The sequence below is a fragment of the Rattus rattus genome, chromosome 16 (assembly GCF_011064425.1).
Source record: "Rattus rattus isolate New Zealand chromosome 16, Rrattus_CSIRO_v1, whole genome shotgun sequence".
In the NCBI taxonomy this organism is placed as follows: domain Eukaryota; kingdom Metazoa; phylum Chordata; class Mammalia; order Rodentia; family Muridae; genus Rattus; species Rattus rattus.
Window position 1 is genome coordinate 17,713,274 of NC_046169.1, and position 27,533 is coordinate 17,740,806.

Below are 27,533 nucleotides of genomic sequence, written 5' to 3' on the forward strand. Positions count from 1 at the left end.
TGTCTGTGGGCTTGGTTTTCATTTGGGGGGGCGGGGTGTTGTTGTTGTTAGTTTTCATTGGGGTAAGGGGAGATAAAGTCTTTTTATATGTCTGAGACGGACCTTAAACTCACTATGTAGCCCAGACTAGCCTCAGACTCACTGTGTAGCCGAAGCTGACCTTGAGCCCACAATCCTCCTGCCTCAGCCTCCCAAGTGATGGAAAGACAGGCATGTACCCCCCTACCTGGTTCCTTAGGTTTCAGGAGTAAAGAGGCTGAGCCTGGCTAATTATAAAGGCAGCAGAAAATTAGTTACCGATTAAGAAAATGCTGTTTATGTATAAATATAGATAAAGGTCAAGTACCTCCACTGGGGAACTGAGAAGGAAATCTAGCCAGAGTGACTTCAAAAGAAAAAGTGTCACGGGCAGAGGCTTCTGCTACCTTGAAGCCAGGGCTCTGACACTTTGTAGACTTGTGCAGCCCTCATTCCAACATCTGGGCCTCAGCTTGAGCACAGGAAGCCCCCTCCCTCTGGACTTACTCCCGTGCAGTTGAGAAGCTCTGAGCCCTGTTTCCTGAGTAATAGTGTCTTTTTCTTCCACAGTCCTTCACTCAGTGACGTCTCTGCAGGACCCCCTCCAGCAGGGCTGTGTGAGCTCAGGTAACTAGCCACTTGTGTTTATTGCTAGCTCAACTGCTCTGGAAATCTGGGGTCTAGAATAAGTGTGCCATTCCTAACCACAGCAAACAGTGGCCTCTCCCACTTTGCCATGCTGCCTCTGAGGCTGTTGTGTAAGCAGAATCAGACAGGAAATGGCTTTTGAGAATTGGCTTCTTCTACTTGAGATCCACTGACCTTCTGCGTAGCGATAGTCATTCCTTTTCCTGCCTGGGTAGTATTCCTATGGCGTGGTTAGACCAACTTTTGTATTGCATTGAGGCTATCCGTTGGTTGTAGCCATTACACATAGAGTTGGCATGGCAGTAAAAAGAGAGAATGGTGTCCTGCTTGCAAACTATGGACTTGCTTTCTGATGGTAGTCCAAAGGTTGGCAACTAGGAGCGATACTGATAAAATTTATGCCTTTACTGGATCCCTTCATTGTTTTGTAAGTATGAAGCTCTGTGTTTGGGGGCAGATGTCAGGATCAGGGATCCCATTCTAGCAGCAGAGACAAAGCACCAACATCACTGTCCCAGGAGTTATGGTAAGGGACATATATCACTTTCATCTGGAAGACCTGGGCAACCTTTGACTAAGGGAACTGGGGAGACTGAAGCACCAGGGACAGCTAGGGTGGGATTCGGTGGGCACTTAGTGAGGGTTCATGAGGAGTGTAGGTGCAGACCATGAAGCTTGGGCCACTTCCTACTGCTCCCAAGACTGGAAATGTCTCAGAGGTATCTGGCAGAGCTTTTATCTACGCCCTGAGGTCCCTGGTCGCATTGCCCAGATGCATGGCTGCCCTGACCACAGCTATTGCTCCGAGGCTTCCAGGCTCCCAGGCTCTCAGCACTGCCTTCCTTCCTACACTGAGCTCAGTCAGCCCAGCTTTCTCTCCCGGGCTCCCAGGAACAGCCGGCAGCCTGAGCTGTTCCTTTTTCTTTTCTCTACTTTTCTAAACATGTTGATTAGTCTCCGTATTCCATTGATTCATTGAAAACACAAACAAAGCTAAGTGAGGAATGAGTGCAAAGCCTGTCAGCTTGCCAGAAGGCTGGGGAGGGGACACATGTGCTTGGAGGGGAACAGCTGGGCAGCTTTAGCAGTAGCTGCTGCTGCAAGATCCCAAAAGCACTCTCTCCCTTTTCCTCCCCCACTTCCCACCCCACCCACCTCACACACACACAGGCACAAACACACGGGCACGCGGGCGTGCAAACACAGAGTTGGGGTACAACAGTGGTCTCAAAGCTGTCCCCTGAGGGTTTCATGGTTTTTAGGTATTCTGGTTTAGTTTGGTCCATACTGAACAAACTTACTGAGGAAATTATCAGCACTCTCGTTCTCTAGCTCACACTCAGGATTCAAGAAGGAACATGGCTAAGTTGGTTGTGTGCACTTCTGTTTCTGTGGTAAACTGTCCTGGCCTCCTATTCCATTGAGAAGTCAGCTCTCCCTGCACTAACGTCCATCCCAGGCTGAACTACACTTGTCGTGGTGGAGCCGATGCTTGCCTGATGAAAGCCCTTCACTCCTGAGTAGAACACTAAGGTCCCTCAGCAGGGTGGCTCTTAGAATCCTGCCCAAAACTTGTTCCATGTAGCTCAAAGCGTTTATTTTGTTTTAATACTGTGCGTGGGGTGTGTGTCAAAAGCAAAGGACAACTTGTGGAGATTGTTTCTTTCCACACCATGGGTCCTAGGGTTGAACTTAAGTTTAATAGCAAGCAACTTACCAACTGAGCCATCTTATCAACCTCCTCCTTTCCCCCTCCAAGACAGAGTCCATATAACCCCAGCTAGCCTCAAACTCACTAGGTAGTCAAAGATGACCTGAATTTCTGCTCCTTCTGCTCCCACCTCCGGAGTCCTAGGATGACAGGTGTGCATAGTATGTGGTGCTAGAGACTGAACCTAGGGCTTTCAACCTGCTATGCAAATACTCTATCAACCGAGGTACATCCTTATTCCAAAACTGAAACTATTTGTAATGGTAGTATTTGTAAATCCATGTGATGAGTGACTCTAGAAAATTCTAGAATCTCTGAAAGCTCTCTTCATTGTTTTCTCCAAAAGAACTCTGATTCAAAGAGTCCCTTAAAATTCCGATTACCTCTTTGCCATAGCTACTATGGAACTGAGAAATACACTCTGCCCCTTATGGATCCCTGACAGCGGTACCTAGAGGTATGCAGCACAGTCTGGTCAGTTGTGGACAGTGGTGGGGCACACTTTCCTCCCTAGGATATAGAAATTTGAAAGGACCCGCCTCCTCTCTATTTGGCCAGTTGTACCTTCAGTAAGGTTTCCTTGGTCATTGCAGAGCTTAGGGGCCTAAACAGGGGACTCTGTGCTTGGCAAACAGCAAGGTGCTGACTAGGGACTCTTCTCCTTGCCAAAGAATTCCCACCCAGGAGCTGGGGGTGCAGCTTGGCTGGTAAAATTCCTGCCTGGCATGCATGTAGCCCTGGGTCCATCCCCAGCACCACATAAAGCTCTCGGGAATTAGAGACAGGAGGATCGAAATGGGAAGTTCTCATCTACTCTGGTCCTTAGTGATGTAGACACCAATCTCTCTGAGGGGAGGCTCAGGTTCCAACTGTCTTAGTAGCTGTGCCTCTTTATGTCATCTGATAATCTGAACCTTGAGTCAACATAAAAGTTAGTTAATGTCATTTAATGTCATTTGAATCAGTGTCACTCCACAGTGCCGCATGTGTGTGTGTGTGCGTGTGTGCGTGTGTGTGACGCACACGCACACTTTCACTAAGATCAACCTTGGATGTCATTCTTCTGGAGTTGTCAACCTTGTTTTTCAGACAGGGTGTTTCAGCCAACTCTAGGGCTCACCATCTGGGCTAGTGTAGCTGGCAGAGAGTCCCACCTTCCAGTGCTAGGGTTACAACATGCACCATGGCACCAAGCTCTCTTTTTTAATGTGGATTCTCAGAGTTAAGGAAGCACACACACTGGATAGGCTCTGCTAACCTTATGTAATACCTCCTTTTACTTCTTAAAACTAACTTCTACACAGCTGCTTGGGCTGGTTCATCTTTCAGCCACTAGAGAAGGAGAGAGATGAGAGGTAGCTCTGAAGGGACGGAAGGGACCCTCTCATGATGACATTCATCACGGAAATTATGGCATCCTGGAGGGCTCCTACAAGAGCTGCCTGTGCCCTCAGCTTGGGAACTTGTTACTACGGGAGCCTTTCATGACTGAAACTAACAAGGTGTTCTGCCTGTCCTTCCATGCTGGCTTCTGGCAGATCTTGTCAGTGTACCAGTGAAATGACGGCCCATTTTCCATAGATTAAGCACAGAGCACTCAGCTTTTTCCCAGCGCACCGGGTGGTCAGGAAGAGTGGCTTCCAGATCCTGCCCACCCGTGAAGAATCATGCAGCTCCATGGCGCCACTGTCCATCAGCAGAGTGTCAGCTGTCCCTTGGAGGGGACAGCTGCTTCAGGCTGGCTCTAGCCTGGGTATCCTGCTCACCCCACCCTACTGTGACACACAGCTATGCAGGTGAGGCCCATGGCTGTTTCTCACAGCATGGTCACCCATATGCCTTTATGGCGTGCATCGTAGCACTTGTTTGAGCTGCTGGGAAACCCTGTCGCAGGAGTTTCTCGTCTCAGACCCAACAGTAGGATTCTGATACAGTCTGTTCTTGACTAAGCAGTCAGTTCTTGGCATCTGACTGACACAGAAGAGGTGACAGAGGGTTGGTGGCAGCCTCAGAAAATTTCATGGGACTAATTTCATGGGCAGGACCTTGTGGGTTCGCTAGACTCAAGTTACATTTTCCTTCTCTTTGCTCCAAGAATGTCATGAGAGCAACTAGTTCTGTCCAGACAGAAGGAATCTGGCTGCATTCATGTAATCGAGGTTTATGTATAATCAACATAATACATTACACATAGCCTCATTTAGCAGATCACAGGGAAAAGGAAAACTCGGGGGCCTTGGAGTCAGTAAAGAGCATTCCATACAAACATGAGGACCCTAGTACAAACCCCAGAATCCATGTAAAAAGCCAGGTGTGGTGGTATATGCTTGTAAATCCCAGTGCTGGGGAGGCAGAGACAACAGGGTCCCTGATCTCTAAGTCAATAAAAGATTCTATTTAATACAAACAAACAAACCCCCCCACCAAAAAAAAAAAGGCAAGAAGCAATACCCATGGTTGTTCTCTGGCTCTGCAAATAAATGTGCAACCCCATAGACATGGGTATACATGTAACATACTGACACACAAAGAAAAAGACCTGAGAATCCATGAGTGAACTGAAAAGATTCCACACATGGCCACTGGCTCGCAGCCTGGAATGTCAGTTAGCCTATGGACCATCAACTTGGTGGCCCATTCAGGTCTCTCCTTCTGGTTGGCAGTCTGCCTTGGGTTATTTTTATTTAGTAAATGTAACATATTATAGGAATTCTCCATTCTGAGGTCAAAGAGGGAATTTCTGAGTTTGAGCTGTTGTGTGGCATGTGTGGGCCAAGGTTTGCCAGAACGTCCCTGGAGCTGCTTCAGACAGGGAACACACCTGAATACATGAGAAACAGCTAGTTCAGAAGCCTTCTTAGCCCACAGGGGGAAGGAAGATGACAAAAGCATGCTGTTCTCTTCCTACGGACACTGTTGATGCTGCCCCTTTAACGTTCAAGCAGCACATATGACTAACTTCCTCATTGGCTTCCTTTTTTATGTGTTGCATTAGGGGCTGTCATACCTCTGCCCCTCACTGGGGGATTCTAGCCTGGTGCTCTACCACTGAGTCATTCCCAGAGCTCTTAAAAGAGAATCAGATTGGTTTCTAAACAGTGGCTTCCCTTGAGCTAATGGAGAGCAACCACTCATCCTGCCTCTGCCCCTTACTGCAGGTATGGGCAACAACTCAGCCTTCCTGTCCTCCTTCAGACCTACCTCCTAGACTGTGAGGAAACGGTTTTAGTTAGATATAATGCTTCTGGGACACAGAAGCAAGTAACGTTTAGATGTTGGCTTTCTAGGTGAGGAGTGTAGCTCAGCAGAAGCATACCATAGTCCATAGATTCCACCCCAGCACAAGTAAATGAATGAACGAATGCTTTTCTTTGGTCACCATTGCAGCCTCTTGAGCTTCAAAAGAATAGTCAGAGGTCAGCATTCAGTGTTGGGAAAGGAGTCTAGAAACAGTCTTTCCATCAAAGGGAAACAGTGACCCAGCCAGCCAGGCTCTTTTGCTTTTCACGATTGGCACTACCTGGCCTCGCTTTTACAGATTTCCATTGGACCCAGGCACAGCCTCAGCCACCTCTCTCTCCTCCCTCTTTTGCACACCTACTTTGGAAAACAGAATTTCCAGTATACTGGGCCTTTGGTACAAGAGCGAGAAGTAGGTCATGAGAGCATGTGAGGACTTGGGTCTCTAATGTTCCAATCTAGGGATAAAATAAGAACCTGAATGCAGAAAACTCTCAGGTTGTTTAAGAAGGAAAGTGGGACTAAAACGAGGCTCACACATTGTGTCTTCCGGAGGTCACATACTATTCTGATGTCCTTAGTAAGCAGAACCTCCCCTTGTGGGATTTCTGCTTAAGATGATTTCAGATTAGGAGAAAAGGAATTTACTCACCACCCTCCAGGTGGCAGAACTTTACAAGATCCTGAGTCCAGTGGCCTTGCTGCTACTGAGGTAGGTGCCTATAGGAGCCAGCTCCATGGGCCAGAGGATCTAGTATCCTGGACAAAGGAAAGGTTGACCACTGCAACTGCATAGGGAATCAAGGGAAGCTTCAAAACATCCAGTCAGTAAAATGCTTATCTTATAAGCATGAAGACCTAATGATCACTGGGCCAGTAAGCCTACTTGATAGACTCTAGATTAATGAGAGACTCTGTCTCAACAAACAAGATAGGTGGCTCCAAAGAAATAGCATCAGAGGTTAATTTCTACCTTCCATATGTACCTATGTATGCATGCACACACACATGCACACCAAAATTTGGATCAAATTACACAAAGTTAACATAAAAATGAGACCCATAGCAAAGGAAGCAACTGATAGAAAAACATAAATGACAGAGAAGGCCTCCTATGTGTGATTGTGCCCAAGACTAGAAAGGAGAGGGGACTATGGTATCAATGACAGACAACATGGGACTCAAGCTTAGAAAGTTTGCAGTGTTTAGATGTGCCTAGGCTAGGTGGTAAAGGGTTATACTTCTCTGAAACCCCTTCCAGTGAGAACAGCCCTGTTCTTAGGCTTCTGTGTCTTCATCCAAGTCAGACCCCAACCCCATGTGACTAGCCCACAGAGCATGCTCAGATTCCCCCATGCGTGAGGAAGAAAATGCCCACTGGCCCTCTCCAGAACAGGTCAGGTCAGGAGGCGACCCAGAGGTATCCATCACTGGCTTCATCTCTTGGATTGTTTGTTCGTCCCTGAGGAACGGGGATCCTAAATATAGCCCATGTCTGAACTGGCAGATGTGGGGTTCGTCCTTTACATAAGGACCAAAATTAGCCTGTCATTCGGCACCTAAATAAAGCAGGCAGACTGCCTTCATACCAGCTTCGCAATTAGGAGAGACGGGAACGGTAGCACATTTTATTGAATAAGAAGCTCCTGTGGTGTTCAGGGTAACAGACTAGAAATCTAGAAGACTGGACACAAAGACTCTGAGGTTCCCAGGGTGTCCCTTAGTCAGGCCATCTCACTCTGTTTGTTTGTTTGTTCATTTGTTTAGAGACAGAGTCTCACATGTCCCAAGCTGGCCTCCAACTCTGCTTAGCTGAGGATGGTCTTCACCTGCTGGCCCTCCTGCCTCTGTTCCCCATGCACTGCTCAGATTACTGATAGGATGTCCTGAGGATTTGCAGTCAGTCCAAGTACTAAACTAGAGCCCTAGCTTAACTTGCTCATTCCTGAGGGAAGGTCCGTGTGATCTCACATGAGCGACAACATTTCGTAAACTCAGGGAAAAAAAATAGTAAGCTGCCTCAGTGGGTAAAGGGGTTTGCCACCAAGCCTGGAGACCTGAGTTTGATCCCTGTGACCCACATACCGGAAGGAGAGAAGTGACTCCTGCAAGTGACCTCTGACCTCCATATGTGCACTTGGGCATGGGCACACACATACACACACAAAGTAAATAAAAGTAATAAATTTTAAAATAACAACCATCATCGATTATTCCCTAGAAATAACACTAGAGACGAACAGCAGCAACCATTCAGGGTTTTGCAAGAAAAGAAAAAGGTCCACCCAGCATGCCCGGAGCTGGGTTAGTAGAGGGACTCCCCAGGGGTTGCAGGAAGATGTTATAATCAATTACCACATCATAACACTGATGTATGATAATTACTGAGTGTTTCTCCTGAGATAGTGCAGCATTTGGCAGGGATGCAGTTCCTTCATGGTCCACTGCCTGATTAATATGCAAATAATAGGCTGATTGCATGATGAATGCAGAAAATGAGCCCGCTGATAACAGGCGCACTGAAGCGGGGAAATGATAAATTACTTTTACTGACTGTCCTACATTAAGTACTCTTTCCCAACAATCTCATCACAAATTAAGGAAAGCAGTATGGCAAGATTAGGAGGATGTGTAAAATTATGTACCTTAATAGCTTTTCAAACAAAGATGTCTATAAGGGAAACGTCACCTGGTTCCTCATAGAGCCAAAGTAGTTCACCCACCTGAATGGTCATTAAAAGACAGGAAGTAGCAAGTCACACCCATGTGTGCCACTGGCTTCCCTTGACCATGGAACAGTCTTCTAGCTCAGCCCAGCCCCATTCTCTGCACACTGCCTGAGTGGCTTTCTTACTGAGTGGGGACAGGCTGCTTGGGCAGGTGCTTCTTCCTGCACAGGTGGACACAAAGCTCATTGCCCACCGTGTGCCATGGGGAAGGAGTTTTAGTTGCAGTCCCAGAAGGCCTGGGAAGGAAGGAAGATTTATGGCCACTTTTTTAAAGATGGGGAATAGTGATACATACCCATATCCTAGCTTTAGGAGGCTAAAGCCAGGCAGTCAAAAGTTCAAGGCCAGCCTGGACTATAACCCTTTTCCAAAAAGACCACCTTTGGCCTGGTCTTCCTGGAAAAGTTTGATTTACAGAACCCACAGTTTTGGCAAGGGAGGGGCAGGCAAGTGGTAGTTGTATCCCATCACTGGAGAGGCTGAGACAGGCAGACACCCCAGCCCAGCCCAGCCTCCTTGGCTGCTTCCATGCCAGTGAGAGATCCTGTCTCGAAAATCAAGGTGGGACTGAGAATGTAGCTCAGAGGTAAAGCACTTGCCTAGTGCATAAAAGGTCCTAGGTGTAATTCCCAATACCACAAAAAGGTGAATGGTGCCTAAAGAATGACTCCAGAAATTATTCTCTGGCCCATGCGCACGCGCGCACTTGTGTAATTAATCTTTGATTACATCAAAACAATTTAACTAGAGAGTTTGTTTTTTCCCTGCAGTAATGTATATTTAGACTGTTTGTGTGGCATGCACTTTCTCTTAACACAGAGATTCACTGATAAGTGTTCATACACACAGCTGGCTCGGTAAGAGGGTTATCGGGTAATTTGTAAGTCTTATTTCTAGATGGATATGATCTATAGCAAGGAAGCACAGCAAACGATGTCACCCGTGGCTTCCTTCTAGACTTGGTGATCAGCGGTGATTAGGACATAATGCTCCCAAGCAATGCTGGCCATAGGCTTTTTTCTGACACACAGGGGCTGTGGCTGCAGCGCAATAGGCAAAGCACATTTGAGGCTCTGGGTTCCATCCCCAGGACCACAGAATACAGGCATGGCGGTGCACACCTATGATCCCAGCACTGGGGATGTTAAATAAATAAACAAGTAAGGAAATAAAAAGATGCCAGGTGTGGTACAGGTCGATAATCCCAGCACTCAGAACCAAGGCAAGAGCTGTGAGTCTGAGGCCTGTTCCACACAGAACTCCTAAGACCCATTTCCTTTTAAGCAACTTGGTGTAAAAAAGGTGGGTGAAAAGCATCTCGGGAGGAACAGAGTGCCACTTGTTCATGGCTATATCTCAAGTGCCCCATTTTTGTATGCTTTCCTTGACTGTCCCTGTCCTGATAGCCTCAGCTTTAAGGTGACAGGTGCTTTTCCAGATGCCCCATCTTCATCCCAGAGTCTTTGATAGTGGAACCTACTGAGTAATGTAGTACTGCACTTGGCCTCGAGGTCTGTGATTTACATGGTGCTTTCTTATGCACAGCCCAGCGTGCAACCCTTGCCCGGTAACACTCGGAGGGTCGGCTTACACAGTGAAAGTCAAATGGCTCAGGAGTGGACAAAGAGACATAAGCAACTCAAAGTTACATAACTCGGTTTTATTCAACAACCTTGATTTGCTCATAGGAATATTAGTCTCCTTAAGAGTTCCTTATGCAAATTTAGGAACTCCTACTTTCTTAAGTCCTGTCATTCCACAGGGATAGACACAGCAGCATCTACTGTACAGCAGATCTTTGGTGTGCTCTCCTTTATTTTATATCTAGTTTAATTATATATCTATGGAATCATTCATGTGCACCATCATGCCTGTTTTCTGTAGTCCTGGGGCTAGAACCCAGAGCCTCAAATGTGCTCTGCCATCTCTGCGACATGTTCAGCCTCTGTGTCCCTCACAGATAAGCATATCAGAAGCAGAGGTTAGCAGCCAGGCAGTGGTTGCACACGCCTTTAATCCCAGCACTCAGGAGGCAGAGGCAGACAGATCTCTGAGTTCAAAGCCAGCCTGGTCTGTAAAGTGAGCAGCCAGGGCTACAGTCTTGAAAAACCAAAAATGGGAGAGAAAAAAAAAGGCAGAGCTTGGGAGCATTACGTCATAATCACTGCTGAAGTCCAAGTCTACAGACTTGAAGGTCTAGCACAGCGTCTCATATATTCCAAACCTTGAACTCCTGATCCTCCTGCCTCCACCTCCTGCCTGGCCTGAGTGCTGGGATTACAGGTGTGCACTACCATACCTGTTTATTGCAGTGCTGGAACGAAACCCTGAGCTTGGCATATGCTAGGCAAACATTCTACCAGCTGAGTTACGCCCCATTCCTTTCTGCTACTTGAAAAGAAAGGACTCCTGATAGATTTCCTGAGACTTAAGGTCAGTCGTTAACAAATGTGCAGGGAGACGGGGAAGGACCAGCTTGAGACCTACTGCCTCATCCCAGAGGAGAGGTTGACTACCTAGTGCTTGGCCAGCAATAGAAGTCAAAGCCTTTTTTATGAATAGAAGTCTGTAGGTCATTTATGACACAACTGGTTATTTTCTTTCTTTCTTTCTTTCTTTCTTTCTTTCTTTCTTTCTTTCTTTCTTTCTTTCTTTCTTTCCTTTTGGTTTTTGTTGTTGTTTGTTTGTTTGTTTGTTTGTTTGTTTGTGAAGAACCATCCCAAAGCACATGGAGAAGGGTAGGCATGGCAATCTGGGACATGGATCAGAGTAGGCTGTGTCTTGGTCAAAACAACACTCATGTTGAAAAGAAGACCCCTTGCATTTTTGGCTGGGCTTCCTGCCTCTGCTTCCAATCCTACCGATTAAAGAAGGTACCCTAGAGACAGACAGACACACGACTGTAGGAATTTGGGGAAAGTCCCGGAGATCTATGAGAATCTGCTGCTTTAGACAAAGCCTAGGCACAGAAGCAAGGCCACCAAGCAAAGATCTATCAGTGTCAGGACTCACACTGCCACATGGTCCATAGCTTGCCCTGTCAACATCAGGGGCTCAGGAGAATGCACTTCTCACATTCAGTATAAAGCCCTAGTCTGTTTAAGAAACTGGGTGCTCTCAGGATGCATGGAGCAGCCACGTTTCCTTGGTTGTACATAGCACAGTTTGCTCATCTGAACCAGGTTGGGAAGCACGCCAGGCTGGTGATCTCTCTTGTGAGCTCCAAAGCTGTTGATGGTGATGGGCTGCAAAGGTCCTCAGAGCCCTTCAGGGCTGCCCGGGTGCTTGCTACACTTAGGATGTCCACACTGAGCTCCCTGGAACCTGCTGACTGCTGTCCACAGCTACTGAGATTCATGCCCCGCTCTGGTTTAGTCGCCCGTTCTCTGAGCACCCTATCTCTACCCAGACCATACCTCCCTCTTCTGCAACCTGCTCCCTGCATTCTCCACCTTATCTTCCTTAGCTGTCATGAGAGTCACTTGGAGTTGCCTAGCCTGGCACAGGCTCAAAGTCTAAACTCTGGACATAATGAAAAGCGGTGCATCAGACCAGCCGCCAGTTAAATAATGTTTGGGTTCTTGTCAGAATGTCACAGAGTACCCTGTCATTTTGTTTCAGCAACTTGTCCTTCTGAACGCACAGTTCGCCGTATGGCATGCCAGCAGTAAAAATGTCACTTGCAATAATTACTTTTTGGAGGAAATGCTTGCTGACTTCCTACCTTCAAGCTGTTTTTTACACAGTGGGGAGATAATCAAAAATGACTTCATCCTGACTGCTCAAATGAACACTAAATGGAATTTGGGTTATTACCGAGATAGAGAAGGGCTGGGCGTGGAAATTGCAGCAGCGGATCGGATAAACTGCAGAGCGATTTGTCTTGGAAAATTGGGGCGGATGTGTGTTTTCCATTGACTTCTATTGAAAGCTTAAAGCAGCTGTTGTTTAGCCTGCTGTTTGGGGAATATAATATCTTTCATAATCCTTTTATGGCTCCCAAACACCTTGTGTATCTCTGCTTGCATGGAGCCACTGTCCCTGCCCTTTGTTCTTTACAGCCAGACTCCTCTTGCAAGATTCAGGGTCCAAATACAGAAAAAGTAAATCTTCACAGATCACTTCTGAGTGTCACACCCTGCCTCCCATTGCTGTCAGATCCCAAAGCCCAAGGCCTCTGTGCAGACCTAGGCCTGCAGCATGCTAGGCCAGTGTTTACCACTGAGCTATGCCCCCAACACCCACTGGGGTTTTAAAATATGCAAATTATCCTTATTAATTATCATAGGCCTAGGGCTGCTTAGACTATTGAAAGCAGGGATGTTTGGGGAGGTCTGTCTAATTTCTCTCCAATGCCTAGCAGAATGCATGACACAAAGTAGTTGCTTTAAAATGTGGGTGAAGGAGCCATCAAGATGGCTCAGCAGATAGAAACACCTGCTACCAAGTCTGAAAAGCCGAGTTTGATCTGTAGGGCCCATATGGTAGGAGAAATCCAACTCTAAAGTTGTCCCCAGACCTCCACACATGTACCATAGTATGTGCACCCAAACAAATCTGGGGGGGAGGGAAACAGGTATGTTCACCCAAACAGATACAGAGAAAGGGGACATTTTAAAAGAAACTAAAAACCAAAATTGTTTAATATGGATGGATAGAATCAGGCAAGGTGGTGCACAGCTTTAATGTCAGTACTCTGGAAGCAGAAGTGAAAGGGTCATCTTAGGAATTTGAGGTCAAACTGCTCTACTTCATAAGTTCTAGGCCAGCCAGGGCTACATAGCAAGACTTTGTCTTTAAAAAAGCAAAAGATATGGCTAGATGGGTGCATGGATGATGGATGGCTATTTGGGGGGTTGGACGGATAATGGACAGATAGGGCAAAGAGGTTGTCAGGTCAGTGGTAGGCAACATTATAGGTAGATAGAAGCACGGTCTTCCTCCTCCTCTGGCTCCCGTCCTTGCTCCATCCAAGGATGTCTGACCAGATGGAGCCAGCTGGTTTCCCAGCCTGCGGTGTGGGCATGTGTCCAAGCAGGGTTACTAGGAGATTGGAGCAAGACACTGGCCAAGGTCCCCAGCACATAGCTTCATGCATATATGGTTTTTAAAAAAGTAATCAATTTATATATATCTGTATGTGCATGCTTTGAGCCCTTTTCTCCATCCTTGCCATGGATTGACTTCTAGTGACTCAACATTATGTTTGAGATCCCTGCTGCTGACACACGTGTATTGTAGAATCACTGCCCAGAAAGGCCTCTAGCAGACACTCAAGTGTCACTTCCAGGGTGGCTACTGTGACAAGTGGTGGCAAAATAGGGTTTCCTTTTGGCTTGGTTTTTGTTGGTTTTGTTGTTGGTTTGTTTTGGAGGGGGGAGGTGTTTGCTTCTTGTTTTTTATGGTACATCTTCATATGGGGTTCACAAGCACATAGTATGTGTGGAGGCCAGAGGTTGATGGCGTGTCTTTCTCTGTCACTCTCCACCCTATTTTTTTAAAACAAGGTCTCTCACTGAACCTGGAGCTTGCCAATTCCAGGCTGGCTTAGGAGCCCTAGGGATCTGCCGTCCCCCACTCACCCACCCTCCAGAACTAGTCTTACAAGTACCTCCCACTATACTTAGCCTTTAGGTTTGTTTGTTTATGTGAGGTTGCTTTCCTAATTTATTTTATTATATTTCTTGCGTCTGGTGTGTGTTGGTGCATGTATGTCATATTGTACATGTGGAAATCAGAATAGTCCTTAGGTATCAGCTCTCTCCTTCCACCATGTGGGTCCCAGGAACCAGACACAGGCCACCAGGCTTGATGGCAAGTGTCTTAACCTGCTGTGCCGTCTCCTGGGTTCGCAGAGAGCTCTTCATACGTTCATGGCAGACACTATTCCACCTGAACTGTCTCCCACACTGTATAGCCACTGAAGGCCTAAAATTCAAGAGCTTCCTGTGTCAGCCTTCCAAGTGCTGGACTGTAGGTTGTCACTACTACACTTGACCTCAGGGAGGCACACCCTATAACCACAGCACCCCTATAACAGCATGCCCCCTCTGAATAGTTCCTCATACATCCTGCCATGGAAGGGACTTCAGCTGTCATCCAGATCCTCCTACCACACCTCTTTGAACCCTCTGTGTTCTCTCCTAAGTTGCTTTTGAACCTGCATCTCCATCCCACCTTCCAGCCCCCTTGCCCCAGCCTCACAAGGACACAACAACACCATGTAGCCAAAGCAGCCCTCAGTGCGGTCCCCAGTACTACATACAGCTGGTGCTGGGGCAAACCTATAATTCCACTAGGTAGTGAGTTCAAGACCAGTCTGAACTACATAAGATTCTTTTTTAACAACAGCAACAAATAAAAATGGGGCCTGCTCAGCATTCTGTGACCTGAACTGCAGCTCGATAGTGCATGCTTGTGTCTGTGAAGAGCTCCTCCCAATACACTCAGACACGAGCCAGCGTCAGCAACTTAGAACAGTGTGTCACTTCTGCAGGAGTCTGTAGTAGGGAAGGCAAAGGGACAGTACTTATGCATGCTGGGTGTATATACATTAGGTTTGCTTGCCTTGCCTGGCCAGCATGCATGCAGGAGGCTGTTGAGTGCACAACTGGGAGAAGGACTTGGTTAAGATCTCATTCCCAGATAGGCAGCCCTGTGCTGTCTGTTTGGAGGGCAGCCATGATTTTGACCTTGTTGTGGGTTAAAGGACACAAACCTAGGAGAAATCTGTTTAACATGCTTGGGAAGCATGCTATTCTTGACAGTAGTCAGTGAAAAAGATGGATGATCTGCCAAATGGGACCCTCGCATGGGTGAGTCAGGGTGAATTTACAGTACAATCCTTTTGCTGCTTCCGACACACAAACAACATTTGCTCGCTTTTAGGCCCTGTTGTCTGGTGACCCAGGGGTGAGTGGAGAGAAGAAATCTGATTTACAGGATTCATACTGCCTTAAAGATGGATACAGGCCGTTTCTGCCCCTATACCCATCTCTTTTACATGTCTCACAAAGCAGTTCAGTTGTTTTCTTAACCTGATTTTTCCAGGCCGAGCTTTATGAGATAGTGGGACTTTTTACCAATTTGAGAACATTACACAGGCTTATTGGATTCAATTGTGGTTCCGTTTCAGGTTTTATTCTTTTCTAGACGCTCATAAAAAATACTTGTATTTTTAATATATGTCCCACTCCCTGGATACAGGAGAGGTTATTAGCCTAACTATCTAGAAAATATTGGGGAGGTAGCTGAGTGGTAAAAGCATTAGCTGCCTAAGTGTGAGGACCTGAGTTTAAACCCCCAGCACCCACATAAAAAGCCAGATGTCACGACTGCCTACTGTGAGCCCATGCTCAGGGAGGCAGATACAGAAGGATCACTGAGACCTCCAGGCCTGCAGTGCAGCTCCAGGCACAGCGAGGGACCCTGTCTCAAAAGAGTAAGATGAGGGATGACAGCAGGACCCCTGGCATGCTCCTCCGGCCTCTGTACGGCTGTGTACACCTGCACATACACAACACACACGCGCGCACATGTATCATACACACTAAATATTCGTATGTGTATGCCATAAACTGGAAGTAAAGTCTTCCTTGTTGCTATGTTTTATTCAAATAATAGTGTTTCCTTTTTCATTGTCTGGTTATTTATTGGTTTGGTTTTTCATAGCAATAAATATAATCTGAGGCCCTAAACATGCTCAGCAGGCGCTCTGCCATTACACCACACCCTCAGCCAAGGCAATGGGCTACCTGCAACTGTCCTGACGGTGTTCCCGAGGGACTTGTTACTGCTTGAGGGAGCAGCAAACACAGAAGAGACACAGAAGGTCCTGCCTTTGGACTCTAGCCAACATCACCCGTCGGTCATCCATTAACCACTAGAGCTATAAAATAGCTATAAATAAGAGCATTTCAATGCAATTACCATCACTCAGGCACGCTGTAACCACACCTTGCCTGGCCCTCACAAGTGCCCCTCTGGTGTATCAGCCTCAGTGGAAGAGAGGGAAGAGGGTGTGCCAAACACGGAATTAAACCAAAGACAGACTGGGTCTATGGAGAGGAGTCCTTCACACTTCCTTCTCGGTGCTCTCTCGCTGTGTCTTTGGAAATTAGAGCGTGACCAGTCTTTATTCTAGTACCTGCATACCAGGCTCCAGGCTGTGTGCCAAGCTTTCCGGGTGATACTAAAGTGAGTGGGGGGATTGTCACTGTGCTAGTTTTGTTGTTACTGTGACAAGCTGCATGACAAAGCAGCTTAAGGAAGGAAAGTTTATTCTGGTCCATGGATCTAGAGGACACTGCCCATCGTGGCAGGGAGGCTATGGCCAAAGGAGCGTGAGGCAGCTGCTCACACGGCATCCAGAGTCAGGAAGCAGAGACGGATGCTGGTGCTCAGCTCACTGTCTCCTTGTTTTGCAGTGCAGGACCCCAGCTGTGGGGTGGAATTGTCCATATGCAGAGTGGGAACACAAGAGTCACTCAGCCTAGAAACCTCCTCACTGGCCTGCCTGGGGCTGGTCCCTTCAGTGATTCTTCCTCCTCTCACACTGGCCATTTTAACACTCACACTCAGGGAACAGATGCAGCCTTCCCACTGGGCACCTTCAGTGACCCCCGACAAGGCACAGGCTGTCCTAAAGGAACATGTGATGCCTGATGTGATCTCCACAACAGTCTGGTTCTGGTGCCTGTCATAGTGTGGTCTAGATTAGCAAGAAGCTTGAGTCTCTAAAGCGAACAGGAGCAACTGTGGGTTGGTGCTGAGCAGCCAGCCACCTTCCCTTGGTAGCCTTCGTCCACTCGTCTCAGCACCTGGTAGTCTCACAAAACAGCAATCCGATCCTAGGACTTGAGTCTCCCTAGAGAGACCAACAGCTGAGGCATTGGGTTCAAGAGTCTTTGTGACCATATGGTCATCATGGCTTACAGGCAACCCTCAGCTAAAATGACCTGTCCCTTCTTGTGTATGCATGTAGAAGCCAAAGGACACCTTTTCCTCTCATTCCTCAAGCACCATCCACCTTGTTTTTTTGAGACAGAGTCTCTCACTAGCCTGGTGCTCACCAAGGATGCCAAGCTGACTGGCCAGTGAGCCCCAGGGGTCAGCCTGTCTCTTCCTCCCCAGTGCTGGGATTATAAGTGTGCCCTACAATGCCTGGCTTTTTCACATGGGTTCTAAGGATAGCACTCAAATCCCCATGCTTGCAAGGCAAACATTTCACCTACTGAGCTATCTCTCCACCTCCTGTCCGTATTTTTTTTTTGTTCTGGAAAATATAGAGGAAATAATCACATATATTAGACTCAACCTCCAGTCCCTCTGAATTACCAGAATCATGGGGTTTGATTAGAACAAATCATAGCAGTTATAATGACATATTTTTTTAGCAAAATGCCTTGATATTAAGCCTTCAGAAACCTTTTATTTGAAACTTTAGGGGGTTTTTTTTGTTTTGTTTTGTTTTTGTCTTTGTTGGTGTTATTTTTGTTCCTTTAATGCAGAAAAATTAGAGGTTACACTTAATGAAAAAATGACGAAATAACACAGAGTCCCAAGGACTACCACATAGTCCCCTTCTGGAGTGGGATTTAATTACCATTTCCTGAGGAAGCAAAGTTGGTGGACATGGTGAACGATGACTGTTTCAGCAGCCATTCTTTCTGTGTTTAATTCTAGAAAGCACTCCAAAGACCTCTGCCAGCTGCAGCCCTGCCCCTGAGTCCCCAATGAGTTCCAGCGAATCTGTGAAGAGTCTCACCGAGCTGGTCCAACAGCCCTGTCCCACCATTGAGACCAGTAAAGAAGGCAAACCACCAGAACCCAGTGACCCACCCACCTCAGACTCCCAACCCACAACACCACTGCCTCTCTCTGGACACTCAGCCCTCAGCATCCAAGAATTAGTAGCCATGTCTCCTGAGCTGGACACCTACGGCATAACCAAGAGGGTCAAAGAGGTGCTGACGGACAACAACCTCGGTAAGTCCCCATGGCCAGTTTCCTGCTCTTTCCTGAAAGGGTAAGGGAGGGGCTATAGGCTGAGCTAACCAAAGGCTCTAAAATGTCCATGCATCCAACTTTTTTTACATTGCCTACACAAAGTTCACAAAAGAAATTAAAAACAGGAAGCTCATGTTTTACGTTTGATTCACAAACTTCATGGTGGTTACCAGAGCACAGCAGCTCAATCTTGCAGGACTGAGTGACTTTATGGATGTCAAACAAGGTCTGCTCCCACTTTCCCTCACTGTGCATGCTGTGGGGCAAGCCATACGTGCCCTGTGAGCCAACCCTTCAGTGATGCTGGCTTGATCCTGCCTCTCACAAGCTGATGACTCAATAGCTCCAAGGCTCCTGCCTGGCACCTTGAAGCCATCTGATATTGCTGCTGTGACTTCTGCTCTGCAGTCTTGAGGTGGTCATCCTCTCAGGGTGTCAACCCCAGGCCATATACCTTATACATGCTGCAGCTAACCTGGGCTCTGCCTGAAATGGCTTCATGAGGCTCTGTCACTGCTGGATAGGAGCTGCTGTGACCCTAAGAATATTAGTATCTTGCCACTTTTATGCCATCATGCTTCCTCGGGGCCGTATGGATCAGTAAAGCCCCCCTGGCAAGCATGGCAAGAAAAACTGTGGCTTCTCTGCACATCATTTGTCCCCACAAGTCCCAGTTACAATGTCCATGAAAAGAGCACACTGAGACGACCCCACAGAACAGCCCAACTGAGCAGCACCTCCAGCGGGAGCTCTGTGTCTCCTTCCCTGGAGAGAACAGGACAAGAGGAACATTGCTGTTCAGTCAGCTCATGTAGCCTTGAGTTTGATCCCTAAAACCCATATAAAAACTGCCAAGCTTGATGACATATTTATAATCCTTCTGTGAGGGAAGCAGGGACCATAGGATTCTTGGGGTTCACTAACAAGCCAGCCAACCTAGCTGAAGTACAGGCTAGTAAAAGAACTTAAAGAAAAACAGAGAGAGAGCGCGCGCTCGCACGCACACACACACACACACACACACACACACACACACACACACACACACACACACACACACACACACACAAAGTTGCCACTGAGTTTCCGTGAAATCTGCCAGTGATTTCTAGTCTGGAATCAGGCCCAAATGTCGTCTTGAGTCCCTCACATCCCATTTGTGCAATGGATTGTCCAAAGTAGAACACAGGAAAAAGGACCATCCACTGAGAACAATTGTAATCGTTCATTCATAAAAAGATGAAAATGTAACTGCTGATTTGAGAACAGCCCAAAGCCCATATGTTCATCGGCTATTGAAATATGGAAGGATTCCTACACTTGAGTCATCCCCTTCTTCACAGACTTGTCACGAGTCCAAGGAAGCAGGCCCATCACTCCTGCTACGCACTCCCAGATAGAAAGCATCCTCCGTGTAAATGCTGAGAGTAATAGCAGAAAACCTCCTTTCACACCGCCAAGTTGTAGGATGGCAGTTTGGAAACAACAGCACTGGAGCCTCCTCCTTGGCATCACTAGCCAGTTTCCATCCTCACTGGGGAGTTCGTTGGCATGGGTTGCATCCAGCAAGAGCAGTACCCTGCTGGCCTGTAGAACTTTCCAGCTCTTCAAAGGACCAATCTGAAAAACTTCCAGGAAAGCCTGTAGCCCGTCTCCTACCTGGGTTTAGCAATCAGAAGCAATCCCCTTGGTAGCTCTAACTGGTCCTAAAGTTTGTAGGGAAAGTAATCTGCCTTCCCACAGGATTCTCGATGTAGTTGTGGGCACAGATTGACCAGCTTCAATCTGCACCAAGCAGCAGAGATGACCCCTAGGCAAGGTTCAAATCCCAGCATAAGTTTGGATCCTGGCATCAAACACTACCACTGAGTCCCATTTCCAGCCCCTCACTGGGAGATTCCAGGCAGGTGCTCTACCACTGTCAATCTTGTAAATTTAAGCTGGGTTTTTGTTGGGTTTTTTGTTTTTGTTTTTTGGGGGTTTTTTTGGTTGATTGGTTTTTGTTAAAGAAAAAATCTTAACTAAGTTTGGCTTCACAGTCAACCATGCTTATAGTACATAGTGCCACATCACTTTCTCTAGGTGTTTCGTAGTGTTCTCGGTTCATAGCTGAGGACATTACCACAGGTAGCAGAGGCCGGCCTCCATGGTCTCTAGCTGCAGTGTTGAATGGGCACAATCCTCCCTGCATCCTATGTTCCAGATGCTCTGTTAGACCAAACAGTGGCCTTTCTGATCCCAGTCTCTACTTCCACCCAATAGCTTCTGCTTAGTCAAGTTTCCCCCTCAGTTCGTATGGGTCTTAATAGATTCTGATGTGTAACTTTAAGAACTGCAGCCCTCTCCCCTCACAGAGGGATGGCTTTCACAAGGAAGCAAATCCTTTTGTAGCATGTGTGTATGTATGTGTGTATGTGTGTGTGTATACACATGGAAATCAGAAGTCAGTATGGACTGTCTTCCCCCAAACTCTTTTTACCTAAGTCTTTGTTTGGTACAGGGCCCTTCAGTGAGCCTGGAACACATTGTGAGGGCTGGACTGACTGGCCATCAAGTTGCAGGGATTGTCCTGCCTGCTGCTCCCCAGTCCAGGAATTGCAGGCACACACTGCTGTGCCCAGCTCTTTATAAGTGTGCTGGGGTTCTAACTCAGGTCTTCATGCTTGCACGGTAAGGGCTCTAATGAAGGCCATCTCTCCCAGCCTTCAAGCCCTTCTTTTAAGTCAGTAACACAGTGCAGACTTGGATGCTCCACAGCCACCTGCCTTGTGATCAGCCCAAGGCAAGTTGCTCACCCTACATGGAGAAGAATCCAGGGAAGGTTTTTTCTTCTCTGATGTACATTCAGCAAAGGCAGCTCAGACTGCAGAAGCCAGTACTACCAGTGCGCCTTTCAAATCAGAGCTTCCAACTCCTCCGTCTTGCTGTGACCCAGGAGTCAAGTACCTTTGACCTTGCTAATCATGTGCCCACTTGGCCTCTCGTTAGAAGTTGCAGGGGTTTAGCAGCTGCCACTCCACCCCTCTGGGCCTGCGTGCAGGGATTTCACTGTGCCTAACAGATGCTGTAAGTGTCCATCCTCAGCTCACCTGGCTCCTGGAAACTTTTAATTTTCTTTTTCCTGAGGCTATTGATAAGTAGTTTAGGCTAACCTGGAAGTCCCTATGTAGCCCAGGCTAACCTAAAACTGATGATGTTCCTGCCTCAGCCTCCCAAGTACTAGAATTACAAGTATGTATTGCCATACCTGCTACATGAAGGTTTTTCTGAAAACATAGTCATTTGTCATAAACATATAGAATGCAAGCGTATTCTAATTTCCTTGCTAATGAAGTTGTTAGAAGACAAGTATAAGAAATGTTTCAGTATTGAAGCTGCAGCTCCAGGGTGGAGCACCTGCCTAGAATCCACCGGTAATAGACTTCTCACCTCACATGCACAAAGCTCTAAGGTCTATCTCAAGCCCTGTAAAAACTAAATAAAATACTTATACACAATGTCACTGTAGACCAGCCCTCCACACTCTGACTATTGGCCATTGAACTATGTGTCTAAGTTCAGGTTCTTGTTGTCTGCCTGCTCTCTGTCTGTCTGTCAGTGACCATCTCTCACATCTGCTTTCCAGGTCAGCGCTTATTTGGGGAGACCATTCTGGGGCTCACCCAGGGTTCTGTCTCCGACCTCCTTGCCCGCCCAAAGCCCTGGCATAAGCTTAGTCTGAAAGGACGGGAGCCCTTTGTCCGCATGCAGCTATGGCTCAACGACCCCAACAATGTGGAGAAGCTGATGGATATGAAGCGGATGGAGAAAAAAGGTACTGCCCACCTTCTGCCACCCAGGCACCACCTCATTCACACATACGCCGCCTTTCTGCAAACCTTCCCACTGAGATGGGATGTGGTCACTGATCCCTCATCCAGACCCTGTAAGGCAGGGCACTGAAGTTTAGACCAGTTTCAGCCAGTAAGTAGCTAAGAGGACAAGGAAGACTTATGGCTCTTTGGGGCCAAAAGTCTATAAATAAAGATCTCTGAACCTTGGGTGTAGCACAGTCTGTGATAATGGCTTATCTTCTGGCTGCCTTTTAGCTCGTTTATCATGTCACCTACTATGTGTGTACCTCATGCTAAAGGCCAGCGAAGATGGGGAAGAGCTCATTAAGATATGTATACTGATAGGCTAGTTTGAAAAGTGCTTGCTTGACATGTATAAGACCTGGGTTAAACCCTCAGTATTACGGGAATAAAAGAAAGAACCAGGCATTTTTTTTTTTTTTTTTTTTTTTTGGTTCTTTTTTTTGGGGAACCCCCAGGGCCTTACGCTTCCTAGGAATCTAAAACTGAGAAATCCCCAACCCCTAACCAGGCATTTTGAACCAGGCATGATGATGCCTAGCTGTGAGGAAGAGGGTGGGCTAGAGCCTGCGGGTGGAGTACTCTTCTAGCGTATGTAAAGCCCTAGGTTCCATCCTAGATCTTGGGGAGCAGGGAGGAAAGCTGTGAATGTTGGTCCATTATACCAAAGGTCTGCCACACTGGGACCTCAGCGTGCCCCTGCTCATGAGCTGAGTGCCTAACCAGTAGCTCTCCACCCACGGAGGGCCACCTCAATTGGCTATGGCCCATCCCCATAGCTTCCAGAGCAGCCCCAGGCAGCACCACATACTTGAAAAGCCTAGTGACTTCCCGTTTTTTTTTTTATTTTAAATTATGTTAAACTTCAAGCAAAAATGTAAAGAATGGTATGGAGAACCTACTAGACAAGTCAGATGTAGGGCATGGGCCTTTAAAACGCCATCACTAGGGAGGCTAAGGCATAAGGAAAGGATATATATAACTCAGTGTTCTTAGCATGCACACAGCCCTGGGTTCCATCCTCAGCGGCACTGGAACCAAGGAGGTAGTTTTAATGTCGTTAATGACAGCTTTGGGAGTGGAGGCAGGAGGACCAGGATTTCAAGGTCATCTTTGGCTACCAAGTAATTCTGAGGAACTCTTAGAGAGAATGAAAAGCAGATGCCAGGCCTGCCTGGGCTACAAAGTGAGTAGACCAGACCAAGCAGTGATAGTGACACCCTAGCTCAAAGGTAAGAAGACAAGCAGAAGAAGCTAGTAACCATTGCTGCTGAGTCCACCAGTTTCCAGTACTTACCAAGGCCAAGACCAGACCCCTAAGGTGTGACATCAGGCCACCTCCAAAGCCCTTCCCTGTCCCTTCAGATGTCCCTCTTTCCCTTCCCCACCCCAAATTAGATGGTCCAGCCTCCAGCTTCTTTCCACACGGGCTCTGGTGCCATCTTGTGTCACAAAAGTGTTACTGTCTCAGTGGGCCCACACCTTGGGGCATCCCAGGTCCCCAGAATCCTGGTTGTTCAGGATTCACTAGGGTTACTAGGTGAGGAAGCATTTGCTAGCTTTTCAGACAACCTGACCTGTCAATAACAGCCAGTGCCACTGCTGGTCCTGTGATAACTGTCACTTCCTGAGCATCTAAAGCAATAGTTCTCAACCTTCTAATGCTGGGACCCTTCAATACAGTATATATACAGTTCCTCTTGTTGTGGTGATCCACGACCATACAATCATTTTTGTTGCTCTTCACAACTGTAATTTTGTTGTGTGTGTGTGTGTGTGTGTGTGTGTGTGTGTGTGTGTGTGTGTGTGTGTGTGTATGAATGACAGTCTCTGGAGGCCGAATGGCCTTGAACTTCTGATCATCCTCTTTCCATCTCCAAGTTAATTTGTAGCCCAGGCTGGGCTGGAATGTATGGTGGCCCTGCCTCAGCTTTGGAATGCTAGAATTACAGACATCCACTAGCACATCTGGTTTATCAGTGCTGGGCATGGGATTCTCCACTGAGCCACATCCCCACCCCCTTCTGTATGTCTGTCCCTTCTCAATAGTTTTCTTGGTTTAAAAAAAAAAAATAGCCGAGTTCAGTAGCTGCCAACATAAAGCTCTCTCCTTGTAACCGAGGACGATGAAAGCACCACGCTGTCCAGAGGGCAAGGGTCAGAAACAGGGGATCTAGTGAGGCAGCTATGCAGTCAGCCAGAGTTAACGTTTACGCCTCTAAAACCATGCCAGGTGTAGAGCATATGCTAATCCAGGAGTTTCTGCCACCCTAGGCCAAGTAGTTAGTCCCATGCAAACCACGGTTAGTCCACGGTGAGAAAAGGGAAGATAGCTCAGTCAGTAAAATGCTTACCTTGTAAGCAAGAGGACCTGAGTTTCAGCCCAGAACACACTTAAAACAAACTAAAAAAGTAAGGTATGTTGGCACCCTACTTTTAATCCCAACAGGGAAGCAGAGGCAGGTAGATCTCTCTACAGTTCAAGGACAGCCTGGTCTACAAAGCAACAAGGTAAATTCCAGGACAACCAGGGCTACATAGAGAGACCTCATATATAAACAATTTTAAAATATTTAAATAAAAAGTGACAGCCATGTACCTGTAATTCCAGGACAGGGGAGGCAGAAAGCCAGGTGGTTTGCAGGGGCTCCCTAGCAAACCATCCTAACCTATTGTTGAGTGCCCACCAGTGAGAGGCCCTGCCTCAAAAACAAAAGGTAGGAAGGCCTGGAGATGACTCAGGGCTTGAGAGCCTTCGCTGCTCTTGAGAAGGACCTCAATCAGTTCCCAGTGCCCTCATGACTTAGGCCTGCAACTCAAGACCCACAGAATCTGACATCTCTGGTACTGTACTCTCTGCACGTGCTGCCCTACCCTGCCTCACACACATACAATAATTAAAAGGAATAAAAAAGGGTGGACGGCACCTGAGGAACACCACTGGAGGCTGGCCAGTTTTCCCACGTTACCAAGTCCAAAGTCCATCCTGCCTGCCCTTCCAAACATTCCTCCCTATGGTGCTAGATGCCTGTATCTGGCCATCCCCTTGAGATTCTCCAACCCTTTCTGTAACACCATTGGCCCCTGGCAGTCCTTACGTCCCTAGCCCTTCTTAGCTTCTCACTGGGAATGTTCAGTGATGTTGACTCCATCACCATAGCCTTCTTTCCTTTCTGCTCTATTCTACCTACTCTTCTCTTGCCAGGGTCACACACAGTCCAATGATGACCTTCATTAACTAATCCTCCTGTCTCCACCTCTCAAATGCTAGGGTTACAAGCACCCACCACCTTCGTTTGGGTTTCCATTTTCTAAACGGCCTCCTGCTGTCTTCTATGCCATAGCCCTTTTTTTTTCTAGTTAATCGAATATCACCCTTTGAGATGATCATGAAATATCCTCTCTGAAAAGTCTCTCGGCCCTTTCCAAGCTCTGTCTAGTGATCTCTATTAGAGCCCCCCAGGTGCCCCAGTGTCTCTGCCAACAGGGTATTCATCCACCCAGGCCTTTCTGCAGCCTTCAATCAACTATAGGGTTGGACAGGGGCAGCTGGGAGCCCACGTGACATCAGAGTTGGCCTCAGTAGATGCTGAGGACACTATGGTTTTGCAGCAGGGTTTTATTTGGGGGCTATTTTGTTAAGGTTGTCTTGGTTCAGTTTGGTTTGATCTGGTTTGGTTTGGTTCGGTTTGGTTTGGTTCATTTTGGTTTGGTTTTTAAGAGCTAGGGCTCAAGTTCAGGCTACTACATACTAAACAACGGCAGAGCTACTGTTCAGCTACACCCCAGCTATTTGGTTTTCGAGGGGTTTTTTCCCCACACTAGGTGTCCATATGTAGCCCAGAGTGGCCTCAAACTCATGATCCCCTTGTTTCAGTTTCCTCAGTGTGGGGACTCCGTCTGTCCTACCACACCCAGGCTTTACGTTTTCAGCATCCTGCTCTGTTCCTGGGGCTGAGGCTTTGAGCTGGTTTGCCAGCCATCCCTGAGTTCTCCTATTTTTTTTTTCTCTCTCTCTCTCTCCCTGCAGCCTACATGAAGAGGCGACACAGCTCTGTCAGTGACAGTCAGCCTTGTGAATCCCCCTCTGTTGGTATCGACTATAGCCAGGGTGCCAGCCCCCAGCCACAACACCAGCTGAAGAAACCTCGAGTGGTCCTGGCTCCAGAGGAGAAGGAAGCACTGAAGCGAGCATATCAGCAGAAGCCATACCCATCACCAAAAACCATCGAGGAGCTTGCCACACAACTCAACCTGAAGACTAGCACCGTCATCAACTGGTTCCACAATTACAGGTATAGACCACGCTATCAAGACTCCCCAGGGGGTTGGGGATTTAGCTCAGTGGTAGAGCGCTTGCCTAGCAAGCACAAGGCCCTGGGTTCAGTCTCCAGCTCCGAAAAAAAAGAAAAAAGAAAAAAAAGAAAAAGAAAAAAAAAAGACTCCCCAGGTCCAGACCCATGAGGACCCACCTCACAAAACACAGTATAGCCTTGGCCCCTGAAGGGAGACCCAAGGCCAAAATATATGCAATGTAAACAGCTGGGGAAAGAAAGGGCTGGTGGTGCGCATGCTCCACTCTGTGAAGGTCAGAGGACAACTCTCAGGATTCAGTTCTCTACAGCCACCTTACAGGACTCTGGGGTGGTCTTAGTTTGTCAGGTCTGTGTGCACAGTGCCTCTGCCTGCTGGTTCACCTTACTGGTGGTGTCGTCTTCGTTTTAGACAGAGTCTCACTCACTATGTAGTTTTGTCTGGCCTAGAATTTGCTATGCAGACCAGGATGGCCTTGAACCCAGAGATCTGCCTACCTTTACCTCCCAAGTACTGGGGTTAAAAGCCTCAGTCACCACATCCAGCCCTAGGGTCTTTTTTGAAAAAGGAAAGCTAAGGACTAGTGGGAGGGTGTCTTAGCAGGTAAGGTACCTGCCACAAAGCCTGTCTACCTAAGCTTGATTCCCAGCCCCACACAGAGGAAGGAGAGACCTACCTCAAACATACATGCAAGAAGAAAATGAAAACAAAACCAAGAACAGGATTTCAGAATCAACCTAGGTCTGGGGTGTGGCTTGGCAGTAGAGCTCTTGTATACAACCTACCAGTGAGGAGCGGGGGGTATGGCACAGCGGTACAGCCCTGTATGGACAAGGCCCCGCTTAAGTCCCCTATACCCTCCAAAGCTTACTTTCTTTCCTTCCTATATAGCTTTTCTAGCTATCAAATCCAGGGCTGCAGCAGTGTGGTTCAATGGGAGAGCTAAGCGTAAGTGTCCATCACTAGCTGTCAAGTACATTAATTGGTTAAAATTTAGAAGATAATGCCAAG

The 27,533-nt window shown here is 47.3% G+C and overlaps 1 protein-coding gene across 9 annotated transcripts in view; it reads left to right on the top strand.

Moving 5' to 3' along the window:
* Cux1 (cut like homeobox 1) overlaps positions 1 to 27,533 on the top strand; it is a 320,437-nt gene that overhangs the window by 263,393 nt on the left and 29,511 nt on the right. For 5 of the 9 annotated variants that reach the window (XM_032886312.1, XM_032886313.1, XM_032886309.1 and 2 more), the window contains 4 exons: positions 589 to 645; positions 18,031 to 18,333; positions 21,980 to 22,168; positions 26,239 to 26,503. The exons of the other annotated variants lie outside the window; for them this stretch is intronic. In XM_032886312.1, coding sequence (XP_032742203.1) covers positions 589 to 645; positions 18,031 to 18,333; positions 21,980 to 22,168; positions 26,239 to 26,503 — 814 coding nt within the window. The remainder of the gene's footprint in view (positions 1 to 588; positions 646 to 18,030; positions 18,334 to 21,979; positions 22,169 to 26,238; positions 26,504 to 27,533) is intronic. 9 annotated transcript variants of the gene reach the window in all.